This window comes from Vicia villosa, linkage group LG1, assembly GCF_029867415.1.
Source record: "Vicia villosa cultivar HV-30 ecotype Madison, WI linkage group LG1, Vvil1.0, whole genome shotgun sequence".
Lineage (NCBI taxonomy): Eukaryota > Viridiplantae > Streptophyta > Magnoliopsida > Fabales > Fabaceae > Vicia > Vicia villosa.
Window position 1 is genome coordinate 84,048,701 of NC_081180.1, and position 13,724 is coordinate 84,062,424.

The 13,724-nt window shown below is 30.1% G+C and overlaps 2 protein-coding genes across 3 annotated transcripts; both read right to left on the reverse strand.

Annotated features, from left to right (window-relative positions):
* Positions 1–930: 930 nt before the first annotated feature.
* Positions 931–3,738, reverse strand: LOC131611068 (uncharacterized). The gene is made up of 8 exons (XM_058883196.1): positions 3,426–3,738; positions 3,099–3,172; positions 2,490–2,632; positions 2,332–2,378; positions 2,132–2,240; positions 1,905–1,966; positions 1,481–1,595; positions 931–1,243 (listed from the first exon to the last, which is right to left on the reverse strand). Exons 1-8 carry the CDS (start codon positions 3,582–3,584, stop codon positions 1,092–1,094), a joined length of 861 nt encoding a protein of 286 aa, XP_058739179.1. The 5' UTR covers positions 3,585–3,738; the 3' UTR covers positions 931–1,091.
* Positions 3,739–11,237: 7,499 nt separating this feature from the next.
* Positions 11,238–13,420, reverse strand: LOC131611076 (phytosulfokines 3-like). Of its 2 annotated transcripts, XM_058883203.1 has the most exons (3): positions 13,377–13,420; positions 11,615–11,740; positions 11,238–11,468 (listed from the first exon to the last, which is right to left on the reverse strand). In XM_058883203.1, the coding sequence occupies exons 2-3, from the start codon at positions 11,738–11,740 to the stop codon at positions 11,343–11,345; spliced, it is 252 nt and encodes an 83-aa protein (XP_058739186.1). In that variant the 5' UTR covers positions 13,377–13,420; the 3' UTR covers positions 11,238–11,342. The 2 variants fall into 2 exon arrangements, with proteins under 2 accessions (XP_058739186.1, XP_058739183.1); XM_058883200.1 differs by lacking the exon at positions 13,377–13,420 and having other exon boundaries at positions 11,615–11,748.
* Between the last annotated feature and the right edge of the window lie 304 nt (positions 13,421–13,724).

The following is a 13,724-nucleotide window of genomic DNA, read 5'->3' on the forward strand; positions in this document are numbered from 1 at the left end:
GATTTTTTTTTTTTCAGATTGACCACTCTTCAATAATTTTTAAATCGAATCAGTCCAAGTTATAGCATAGAATTGGCTAACCATACCTGGAAGACAGACAGCTATAGCATGTCTGTATGAACATTATGCTAGGCATGGAGGTTTATTTAAATAAGGAGATCTTTATAAGTCCAAGTTATACACTTATACTTATATCTATGAGAATGACATTTGCTTAAGAGAACAAAAACAATAAATAGTAATTACTAGATAAAAATATGTGATTAAGATTTTTTTTTTTTTTAAAACTTCAATAATTTTTTATTGTTTTAATTTCATCTTCAATTTTGTTTTTATTTTTTATTTTTTAAGATCACACCCAAACACTTTTATGTATTTCTTCTTCAAATTTTGTTTCTTTTTTATTTTTTAAGATCACACCCAAACTCTTTCTTTTTTTATTTCTTCTTCAAATTTTTTTTTTTAATTGTGAAATTGTTTATTTATGGAGATGGATTATAATAAAGTTGATTTAGTCTCACATATAAAAGACTTCCGTAATAATGTGGTTGGTAACATATTTGATACTTTACTAAAAAGGGAAAAAATTTATAAAAATTATGTAGATGTTGTTGGGTTTAGTGTGTGTTCGACCTAAACAAAAGATAAGAATATTTAAGTATGGAAGAAAAAAATTGTATTACTTTTATAGCATATTTGAATTGGCTTTTGGAAGACCAAGCCAAATTAATTCTAGAGGTGTAGAATTGAATCGGGATGATTTTGAGATATTTCTTTTATCAAAAATAGAATTGATTCTGCCTTCAAAATTGATTATACTTGAAGTTAGAATTTGTAACTTTTACCTCCATAATTGATTCTGGGTGATTTTTACACTGAAATTTATTGTTCAACTCAAACATAAATTAATTATGCTAAACTCAATTCTGTTAAAATCAATTCTACCAAACTCAATTCTATTAAAATCAATTATGTTCACCGTCAATTCAAACACACCCTTAGAATAATTAAACCTAACTGACAAGTAATACAAATTATATATTGTTTTTAGAATATAATCATGTGTGACCCGACATACATATACAGATGAGTCAAGAGACTGAAGTTTGTTGAGAGTCGGACCATAACATGACAGTAGACAAAAGTGCTATTGCGGCAGTTTCAACTCGAAGACGGTGAGGCCCGAGACTAACAGCTTTAGCACCTGCTTCCATCATCATATTCAATTCTTTCTCGGTGAAATCTGCATGACACCAGTAAAACATAAACTGGAGTCAATTTAACTTTGAGCCTGATAATATACTTGCCCTCCCTAGAAACACAACAATTATTTGCCAACTATACACGTTTTCATTTTAGCCTGATAAAAACCGGGAGAATTTATCAGGAGAATTTACCTTACAGCTAAACTCAAGTTATTACCTTATGTCTAGACATGTGATGAAACAAAAGTGAAATTAGACTTATTAAGTATACTAACCGCCTTCTGGTCCGACTATGAGTAAGCCACTAGTTTCCTTTTCCAGTGACAACAAGGCATTAAGAACAGGAGTTGCTTCTGCTGTCGCGACAAGAGATAGTTTTGATTGCGCAATCTAAGTGACAGAAAAAAGGTCAAGTTATGATCGTAGAAGACAAATGTTGGAGCTCTATGAGCATAATTCATAAATTGATTACATAGCCACATAGATTGAATTGTTAACACCTAACACCACCAGAATCAAATCTCTCTTTAGCTCAAAGAATTCCAAGAAAAAAATGGGAAATAACATAGACATATCACTGGTAAATAAGATGGAATCATCAATGTTGATAGGTTATTACAATTCAGTGGTCAAAGTTCTTCTCGAACAATTTAAATTCATAGCAACTTTCTTGCCGGGTAGTGAGAATGGATAACTTACAAGATGCAAAATATCACCAATCTCTACGGGAGGTTTCAGTATCATTTCATGCAGTCGTTGGCCTAAAAAAGAGGCAATAAGACAAAACGTTCACTGAACAAAATCAAAATGGGGTCACCCTTCATTTCAGACATAACGCTAAAACATCAGATTAAATAGGCCAATGATATTTCTGAAAGGTGCAAAATAAATGTATGACTTCAAAAGTAAAAAAGAAAAACAATTACATTGTTTAGATGCTGCTAAAATGACACGTTCCAGTCTGTCTACCCGATTTTCTGAGATTGATGGAGAACGTTCAGTCAATAGAGGAGTAACACTACTGGCTCCAAGTTCCTATGGAAATCATGAATGGAAGAAAAACAACCGTAACATATAAAGGTGCTAATCTAACCATATAAAATTTCAATATGCTATCGAAACATACTGTACATTTCTCTACAAGCCAGTCAGCACGGCCACCCTTCAGAGTACCTGTAAGATTCTCAACATGTGAAAAATTGAGTAGTAAAGTCGGGTTTTGAAAACAAGCAATCATAAAATTGAGTAGTAATTTTCGTTTAATAGAAAACTATACGAACTTACTAAAACCAGAAAATACATGCAACTGAGAATTCTGTGGAGGTACTATCTTCGGATCAGTCAATGCAACAAAATCAAGTCCTGTGCGGTCAATGTTCTGTATACATCCTTCTACCAGACCCCCTTTCCCATTGAAGAGCTGTACCCTTGAACATCATAATTTAAATCGTAAACAAAAAATTTCTAGCTCACGGTGCTAGACAGAAATACCAAAACATGGCCTAGAAATGGGCAGTAACTACCTTACATTTTACTTCCATTGCCTTAAAAAGCAGAGTAAATAGTGATTGAAAAAACAACAGTGACAAAAAAGAACCAAAATATTGACAGAAACCATTGAAAATCCACTGCGGAGATAAACTCTCCACACTCCTTCCCATTATCACATGAAAAAAGTTAGCATCTAATAAGGTTTGCAGACATGGAATATTCTACATTAAATCTACTACTCCATAATTCACCGAATGCACTAACCCTCATTAGAAATCAAATATCTATAACTATAACCTTGAAAGACAATACAATTTGTCAAGAGAAATATCCAATTTCAAAGACAAGATTCCAACAAAACTATCCTTTCACTCACTAGCTGTTACTATGAATAATGGTTACCTAGCATTGGTGGACAACCTCAATACTTTTGTCATGTGCCAGAACTCATCGCCTTTTACCCGAATAACATTGCCCTGAATAAATATTAACAAAAACAAAAAACAAACAAATATGAATTCTTAGCAAACCCTTGAAATGTTGACTTTGCTTAAAACCCAATTCAACGACGCCAAGTACTGTGTATACTCTACAGTCTACACTCAACAAAGAGAGGCATTATCAACTGAATTTTTCCCCAAATTGAAGCTACTCAACTATTAATCAAATTCAAGCGTGATTTGTGGCATTATGAAACCGTTATGAAAGAAGCATAGGGAAAGAGAATACCTTGGAAGGAGGGAGAGTTTCGGAGAAGAATCGAGGGAGGCCACCACGAGACTGATCTCCATAATCGGTGGAGGAAGTGAATGCACGAACGGTGAAGCTTCGGAGGGATATTCGATTCGAGAAGCGAAAGCTTGCGGGTGCTACTAGGGTTTGCAACATTTGGATTTTTGTACCAAATCAATGTCAAATTGGGATTGTTATCGTATTCATCTGAAACGGTTGCGTTGCAATTGCAGTGAGGGAGAGAAGAACCGTATGGCGGGAAATCCTTCATTATGGACCATGAGTCAGGCCATATAGAAGTAAAAGTAGTCCACCATTGAGAAAACTTTACCCCATCTTCATCAGTTATACCCCTACAATTTATTTAATTTGGTCAAAATATTCTTATATTATATTAGAAAAAAAACTTTAAAAATTGCATTTTGGATGATTTTTTAGTAAATTATCTGGTAGTCACAACAAATGACTTTAGGCAACAAACAGTTAAAAATTGTAACCTAAAATAAAAGACATTTTTAGCAACAGTTTTCAACTGCAATGTATTATGTTATTGCAAAATGTTTTAAAAATATATCAAAAAGTTTATAATCAAATTATCCGATAAAAAAGAAAAATTATTACAAAATTTATAACTAAGTTATCCATTGAACAACATAAAAAAATTATCATAACGGATAACTTTTAATTAAATCATCAGATGAATATATAACCCTATCAAAATAATACAATTCGATGAAAAGAAACTTCATTGTGGAATTCTTTAAAGGGTTAATGAATTTTTTGGTCCCTCTAAATATTTTCTTCAAAGAATAGTCCCTTTAAATTTTTCATCCACATGTCACTGCCAGTGTGGACAAGATGCTGACATGAATGTCACGTGACATTTGCTCCTCATTTTATATTTTTTATATTAATTTTATATATAACGACAGATATTTCGTCGCAAAATCTGTCGCTAATATGAACATCAAATAAAAGCCCAAAATTTATAGCTAATTTGTAACTAATTTAAAGACATCATTTTTATGACCTCAAATTTATTTATTTTTATTATTTTTTTCAAGTTCCGTGTCTAGGTGATTTATTAGTGAATTAAATGTCTTTCCCAACTCAATGGTTGAGATATTAATAGAGGGTTACTAGTTTTGGGTCCTTGGACCCATGAGGTGGTTATTTTGTCCCTCTTAAGAGCATGTAGTTGTTATTTTTCCTATTTTTTAAGAGAATATGACTTTCCCTTTTGACCATCTTCAATAGTGTTTGTCTCGGAAGACTAGTCAATCCCCACGTTTCGTGAGTGGACAATAGGTGAAAGGTCGCATAAAGATTATCGGGTATACACTTTGCAGAAACTAATTGTATTAATGTTTCTTACCAGATTAAAAAAAAGTTCTACTCATAAAAATTTCTAAAAGTAAAATAATTTTTAATATTTTGCATATTTCATGGTTTTAAATTTTAATTCCATTTGACAAGATAGAAATGTTGATTCTCATAAAAAAAATTATTATTTAAAAAGTATACAAGTATTGACTTTTTTTTAAGAAAATAATAAGATGTCTGGACATCATATTCCAATTTTTTATATTTTTATTTATGAATAACTTATTCTTAGAAATTATACATATGAATATATCTTGATTCATATCTTGTTAAATCAGTTCAATTGAGACCTATATATGCATATCAAATAGACAAATTCAAACCTGCGATATTTCACTTGATAAAAAATCAAATCTTTAACAGAAATACTCTTTTAAATATTAAATCAAACTCTGAATAAAATATATTTAATGATAATGTGTGTGTGCAAATTAAGGAAGCAAACAAATTATTAAAAATTATAAAAAAAAAAAAAGTATAACAATTGTATACTTATACCGTTTAGGTGTCTACGATTTGTGTATATAAATCATTAGTGTATGTATAATAAACCTTAAGTAAACTTTGGCTAACTTCCTATATAAACTTTGGCTAAGATTTGTCTGCTTTTCTCATTTATCATTGATGGTTCTTCGTTTTTCTAGACTTTGACTAGAAGTTTGACTTTAGGTGTAGAAACATTAAAATTTGAGGATAATTTGCACACGAGTAACACCTGGTTTCCAGGTCAACCTAGAAGTAATTGAAATCATATTTTTCAAAACCAAGCGAGCAAAATACCGCAGGCCAGAAAAGTCACTCAGGTGCCAAGGAATGGAATTTACAAATCCACGTAGAAGTTTCTAATGTTAGGTCTTTGATTCAGATTTTTTAGACGAATTAGTCCACTCCGGAAAAAGTAATATTGATTAATCATTATTTATTTATGAAAAGTGAAGAACAAATGTTTAGAGAGAGAAGCTCTCCCTTCTCTCTAAACTTAGGGTTTTCTATGTTCCCCTCTTTTGATGGGTGTCACCTCCCCTCTTGTAGGGGTTCCTCCTCTTTCATGGAAGTTATTCACCACCATTATGGTGGTCATCTCCTCTTCAATAGAGGTTTCTCTCCCATTGTAAGTTTTCTTTCCTCTCTTTTCATTCCTTTGAAACCCTCACTCATGTTAGATCCATACATGCTTCTTCCTCCAACCTCCATCAAGTTCCTCCTCCTCTTCACCATCAACCATCAACTGTTTGCAACTCTAAAATCACCTCCACCAACCAATGGCCTAGAGTGGTATCGACATGGAAAACGACCCCCACCGGAGCCGCCACCGCCGGAAGATAAGGAAGCCCGGATTTTATGTGTATGTTTTCATGTAATAGTTTATTTTATTGTACTTGTTTTGTTGTGTGTTCTATTTTTTCTTGTTTGGTTTGTTTTGTTGGGTGTGTTATTATTAGATTTAGGTTGTTTTAAGTTTGTGCTCAAGGTATTTGATGAAATGCCTCAAAGAAGCTTGGACGGAGGAAATGTGTTTTGGAGTAAGAATCTTACTAGGGATGTGGTAAATCAAACTCCTCTTTTCAGTCAACAATTGTTTCATTCACAAGTGGTGAGATTAATCAATATTGTGAACCCGAATAATCGATTTGAGCGTGATAAAGCTAGTGTCAAAGCTAAAGATATGATCCGTAATTGGATAGATTTAAAGATTGGAGTTCCAAAATTCACATGTCTCTTGTGGAAGAACTTTGCTTGGTTGATTGGATTAAAGTTTTGGTTTGGTACCTTCCTTTTGGTTTCTATTCTCTCAAAGCTTTGTAATGTCCATAGCTTGTTAGTCTTAATTATTAGTGATGTTGCCAATGTGTTGATGGGAAATGCCCTAACACATTTTATTTCTTTATGTTTGTACTCTCTCTTTTTCATCTAATGAATGAGATTGTTTTCTATCAAAAAAAAAATATTGATTAATCATTCCTTCAATTTGATCCAAGTGTTTCAGACTGCTATTATTATAGGTAGAGATGTACATGAATTACACTATATCCAATCAAATCGACTCAAACATTGAATTTTGAGTAAATTCAAACTCAATCCATAATACTTAATCAACTCTCTCAAGACATAAATTTTGAGTAAGGATCCACTCCATTTCCTAAAAAGAAATGGAGGGTCCATTACTATAGTTTTGTGTTAACCATTGGATATTTTTATTTTTTAGGTGGCTTAATGAATTGATAAATAAGTTAATATTTATATTTTTATGATTGGAGGTTGATTGAAAATACTAATGTTGAAAGACAAATACTTCTTTTTATTATTAAAGTTAGACAATATTCAAAGTTTTTAAAGGCGAGTAGTTCCGAAATTAAAAGATAGAGAGATTGGCGTTGGCTGTTTTGATAACGGCGACGAAGTCAAGGCCCTATTTCTAAGGGTATCGCGTGATGGTAAAGACGAATTATTAAATTCTCCAGATTTGACGAACATGATGGTATAATGATCGGTCGAACAATCTGAGTGCGACATTCATTTTGTACCAAGAGGCATCATAAAGTCTCAAGTACTAACATATTTTTTTAAATTGTTCAACTCCCAAGTGGGCAAGGAAGTTCCCCATGTCTCAACGTTATTAGTAGAAGGCGCCTCAAACTTGAAGGGGAGTGGCATTGTGGTAGTTCTTGAAGGCCCGTGTATTAGAGCACAAAGTGATTCCTAGTTGATCGACAATCATGTCACCAAGAATATTAGACTAAAGGGGTCTAACTCATCAAATACCTCTAGAAAGTACATGATTTAGCTAAGAGTTTCAAATTATTTGAAACATTCTATGTACCTAAAGAGTGGAATGCTCGGGTGGGTATCTTATCAAACTCGCCATCACCAACAAGCACAACCATAACTCGATAGTGATATAAGAGACCCTAGCCGCTCCCCGCATTAAAATAGAAGAAGTTAACACATTAGATGTCACCCACACCCTAAACCGGATTATGCCTAAAATTCATTATCTAATATATGAGCTTCCTTCAAACAAGGTCGAGGAAAAAGAAAATTAGAAATTTAATAGAAAAGTACTTAATGGTAACAAGAAAGTGAGAATCTATGTGCTTACAAGTATAATTGTATGCAATCGTCAAATGTTCACGATGGTTTGATGATAACAATACTATACGTCAAACGAAATTATGTAATTCTTCATCTATCAAGAAGAAACAATGTTCTAAATGTTCTTTGTGGGATCAAGATATCAAGCCAGATTCAATATTGACAACACCTAAGGTCAAATAATGTTTTGTGAAGTCTATGATGATCTCCTACCCAATAATCCCTAGTGATGGCGTAAATCAAAGAAGCTATATCAAGTCTCATAAGTTAGAAGAGTCATGTTCCAATTGAAGTGTTGAATCAATGATGATCAAGCAAGGGATCTTGAAGCTTCAAAGAGATGAAGTCTAAAAGCTTGTCTAGTCATGTGTCTGAGTGGTTAGTGATATGTAAAGGTATAAGACTGATTCTCGAATTACTAAGGAAATTCACACACTAAGTTGAAATTTTTTTAAATCTCTATGAATTTACTAAAACACTTTTATACCTATGGAAAAACTATCAAAGTTCATCAAAAATTTACAAAGAGTATTCCTAATCATTTAGGAAGCATTTGCACACTTCCTAATCGATTAGGGACTTCGTCAAATTGATTGGAGCAGGGAAAAGTCTTCTTAATTGATTAGAAATCTTGTTAATCGATTAAGACACATAACTGTTGTAGGATTTCCATTATTGGACTAGGGTTGTTGTCTTTTCAAAGCTCTTAATCGATCAACCCCAATACTTAATCGATTAAGTCATTAAAAGGCGCCTTGATCTTTTTCCTTTTTGACCAATTATTTTCTCTTATACATAGAGGGTTGTTTGTCATTTTTTCTTTACACTAGAAATTGAATCTATATCTATTCTTTCTCATTTATACTCTCTCTTACTTCATATTTTTCTAGTTTTTTACAAGGTTTCCTTAGTGCTTGGAGAGTGAAATATAACTGTGAAATTTTTTGTGTCATGGTGCAGTGCTATCTTTGTAATTTACTTAAGAGGGTTTTGTCACTGGTGTAATAGATTTTGAAGAAATTGTCTATTAGGTTATGATCTTAACTAGTTAAAAACTCTTGTTTTGTTCATGAGATTGGCCAAATAAAATCTCTGTTTGGTTCCTGAGCCTAGTCTGGTGTGTAAAAGCTCTTTTAGTTATGAGTAGTCAGGTGTAAAATCTCTTGTTTGGTTTATGGATTAGGAAGTGTAAATTCTCCTATTTGGTTGTAAGAATGTTCGTGCGCATAACATGTGAAAAGTTCACATCTCATTTACTAGAAACTCTCAAGAAGAAATTCATTAGAACAAGAGTAGGCCATGTGGTTAGGTTGAACTTGTATTCATTTCTCTCTTTCATTATTTTTTTACATTTCTGCTACTTATTTATTTCTTATGTTTTTCCTTCCTTCACCTCTTTTATTTTCATTTTTTAATTATTATGCTGCTTAATCCTTTTTGTTTTATAAAATCAACTTAAACATTATTATATTTTAAAGATTTTTTAATGGGACTTATTTTTTTTAAAACCTTCACAATTAACCCCTTAAATGTTATGAGTCACTTGGTCAACAAAAATATCTCCAAAATGGAAATGACTTCCCTCATGCTGTGATGTCAAAGAGAGTAAAGGGTTGCCCTAGTTCTCACAAAGGTTCATGAATGGGTCTACGAAAGCCATATTGTTAAGGCAAGACATCGCTCATAAGTCATAAGCCGCTGAGAGTAGACGACCCTAATGAACGATATCACAAAGTTTGTTAAATATGCAACAAATATATTGAGGATATTTTTACTTCCAAAGTAAATTAATAAAGTTACTTAAAACCTTGTCCTTTAATTTTTTAAATCTAACAGTTTCATCTAACCTTATGCAATCTATTTTAGGAAGTGTATCATACTGAAATAAAATTAGCAAAGAAATTTATGCTCTTAAATTAATAATTAATTAGAACCATTAAATTAAAGGCGTAAATACACTTTTTGCCCTTCAAATTTTTCAATTATTTAATTTTGGTCTCTTATGTTTCAATTGTTTGATTTTGGTCCCCTAAATTTTCTAATTGCTTGATTTTGGCTTCCTAAGTTTCAATTGCTTGATTTTAACCCCTCAAGTTTACTCCTTTTTGCGTTTGATAGTCCCCTAATGACATGTAGACCAAATTTCTTTTTTTTTTTTTTTTAATTTTTTCTTTACAATTCTATTTTTCTTTTCTTTTTAATAGTTAAGTTTTGAATGTAATATTTTAAAAATCTTAAATATTTCATTCAACTTAAAATATACGGACAAACATGTAACATCCCTTATAAAAAAAATTGAAATTTTATATACCTAATAGTATTGTTAGACTTTGGGACTTTAAGTTTAAATATGAGGGAGTTATTGGCCAAAGAGTTTGTTATTTTAATTAGGTAGTGGTCTATTTTTTTTGTCAAAATAATTTTCCATTAGGCATAAGTTGAATGAAATATTTAAGATTTTTTAAAACATTGCATTCACAGTTTAACTATTAAAAAGAGGGAAAAAATTGTAGAGAAGAAAATTTTAAAAAGAAAAAAAAAACAAAAAAAAAGGAGAAATTTATGTCATTAGGGGACTATCAAATGTAAAAAGGGACAAATTTAAAGAGGTCAAATTCAAGCAATTGAAATTTGGAGAATCAAAATCAAACAATTGAAACATGGAGAACCTAAATCAAGCCATTGAAAAATTTAGGAGGCCAAAATTGCATTTAAACCTAAATTAAATGACAAAATTTAGAGTAGCTCTATCAAGTTACTCTTAGAATATATATATATATATATATATATATATATATATATATATATATATATATATATATATATAAGGGACGTATCAAATAAAAACTTTGGTTATAATGAGAACTGAAAACTTTTAATAATAATCATTGGATTTGAATTAATGGCTCAAATTTATCTAATATTTTAAATACACATTACATAAATATCTTGTTCACTTAAACATTTATTAAATATTTTGAAATATGAGGTAAATCTGAGCCATTAATTCAAATCTAGTGGTTATTATTATAAGTCAGCACAAGTTTGTACTAAATACGCCAAGAATCTAAAACTTAAGTTTTACTTTGTTACTCGTAAAAGTTGTTATTCATTTTGCAAAACAAGTGTCTTTGGGGTTCTTTTGTTGGCTATGTTCCAAACAAACAAGTCCCAACTTTACAGCTTATACTTTGATATGCTTCAACTAACCTACTTCAAAATATTAATCTATCAAAGTTTAATAAAAAACACAGATGTTAATACAGATTTACAATTCTTCTTTATGTAACTACATGAATTTGAGAACAAGTAACTGCACTAACTCTTCAAAGATCAAAAATTAATTATGTTTAAGAAAACTAATTTTTTTAAGGAACATATAAAATCTTATGGTTATAAATAAAAATGACAACAACGTGTAGAAAACGATGTTTAGAGCTATGGATTTTGCTTCTGTGTGTAGATATAATCTGTATGAGCTACAAGTGTTCTTCTCATCAAACAATCATCTTCGTTAATACCCTCACAATTTTCCTGTATGTCCACCTTTTCATCTTCCAAAACCTTCAATTGTCACGTTCAAGAAAACAATGATTATCAATCAAACAATACAATTAGATTTAAGTGAAGCTCTTTAATTACTTAAGTTCAATCACTTGATTTAATTAAAATTGTGTATACTATATATGATATGAATTAAAGCAACTTACCTTATATTGAGTATTGGTTGAGATAATAGGGGAAGAAACAGGGCCAAGTCTTGTTGCATATGTGAAGGTTAAGAAGAGGAAGAAGAACACTATCAAGCAAAAAGGAGAACTAACTTTAGACGACATTTAATTATTGGGTTAAATAGTGTTCACCCCCCTGCCAAATAAGCGAGATTCGGTTTTCCCCCTTATTAAAAAAAAATTTAGCCTTTGCCCCTTAACAAAAAAGATTCTGTTTTCAGGAACCCCCTGTTCCATGCTATTCCATGTTTGGCTGACCGGGCTTGTGGAATCTTGCTGACTGGGCGCATAATATCCTTGTTTGGCTGACGTGGCTGCTGCATTTGGAAAGTTTGAAAAATTACAAATTAATAACTTGCAAAACCTATGATTCGAACCCAGGTCACTAAGGTTACATTCTTGCTATTTAATAATTTAATAATTTATATAAACATTTTTTTAATAATTTTCATAAACATTTTTATTCAGTTTTTTTAATTTATATAAATGTTTTTTTAATAATTTTCATAAACATTTTCATTCAGTTTTTTTAATTTATATAAATGTTTCCATAATTTTATTTATTAACGTTTTTTTATAATTATATAAATGTAATATTTAATAATTTATATAAACATTTTTTTTGATAATTTTCATAAACATTTTTATTCAGTTTTTTTAATTTATATAAATGTTTTCATAATTTTATTTATTAACGTTTTTTTATAATTATAAAAAATGTTTGAAATGGTAGAAAAATGCTTTAACATATATGGATTTAAAATATTTAAAATATATAGATTTAAAATATTTAAAAACGTTAATAAATATATAGATTTAAAATATTTAAAATATATAGATTTAAAATATTTAAAAACGTTAATAAATATATAGATTTAAAATATTTAAAATATTTTATTAAAAACGTTAATAAATATTTTATTAAAAACGTTAATAAATTTATTATAAATATTTAAAATATTTTATTAAAAACGTTAATAAATTTTTTTAAATATTTCTGCTAAATATTTTTAAAAAATTTATAAATATTTCTGCTAAAAAAAATTTAAATATTTTTAATAAAAACGTAAATAAAAACGTTAATATATATATATATATATATATATATATATATATATATATATATATATATATATATATATATATATATATAGATTTAATTAAAAAAAATTTAAATTTTTAACATTTTATAAATTTTATAACATTTTATAAATTTTTAACATATTAAAAAAACGTAATTATAGAAAAAAGTTAATTAAAAAAACGTAATTATAAAAAAAAGTTAATTAAAAACGTTAATTAAATATTTTATTAAAAAAACATTAATTAAAATACATTTATATATGTACAGCTTTATTAAATTATATATTATTGAAAAATAATAGAGTATTAATATATAGAACTGATTTGCAATTATAATCAACAAAACAAGTGTGGTTTGGTGGTAAGCTTGCAGCAATCTATCATTAATGACCTGGGTTCGAATCCTAGGTTTTGCAACTTATTAATTTGCATTTTTCAAGCTTTCCAAATGCAGCAGCCATGTCATACGCCCAGTCAGCCAAACAAGGATTATGGCGCCCAGTCAGCAAGATTCTCCCAGCACAGCCAGCCAAACAGGTGATAGGGGGTTCCTGGAAACAGAATCTTGTTTTCTAAGGGGCGAAGGCTAAATTTTTTTTTAATAAGGGGGAAAACTGAATCTCGCTACTTTGGCAGGGGGGTGAATAGTATTTAACCCTTAATTATTTGTTTTCTTGATCAATTGCCTATTGCGTTGTAATGCAGCAAGAATAGGACCATGTGATGTGTTTATATAGATATTTAGTGTCTTGTTGAGGGCTACTTTACTTTTAGATTCCCACGTACTTATTTTTCCCTTACACTTTTCAAAAGAGAAAATGAAGGATGTATAGAAAATTGGCACATTATTTATAGTGGTGGAGCTTTTTTGGCAGAATAAATACAAGGGTGTATTTGAATAGGTGGTACAAAATAGAATGGAATGTAATTGAGTGATAAATAATAGAATTTCATTGTTTGAAATTGTAAGTAATGGATGGAACGGAATGGAATATAATGGAATTTC

Coding starts and splice junctions, on each gene's coding strand:
- LOC131611068 (XM_058883196.1), bottom strand. CDS start 3,584: ATGTTGCAAACCCTAGTAGCACCCGCAAGCTTTCGCTTCTCGAATCGA. Junction 3,173..3,425: donor AAACTCTCCCTCCTTCCAAG/GTATTCTCTTTC, acceptor ATATTTATTCAG/GGCAATGTTATTCGGGTAAA. Junction 1,967..2,131: donor TTTAGCAGCATCTAAACAAT/GTAATTGTTTTT, acceptor CCTCTTTTTTAG/GCCAACGACTGCATGAAATG.
- LOC131611076 (XM_058883203.1), bottom strand. CDS start 11,740: ATGTCGTCTAAAGTTAGTTCTCCTTTTTGCTTGATAGTGTTCTTCTTC. Junction 11,469..11,614: donor CAACCAATACTCAATATAAG/GTAAGTTGCTTT, acceptor TGACAATTGAAG/GTTTTGGAAGATGAAAAGGT.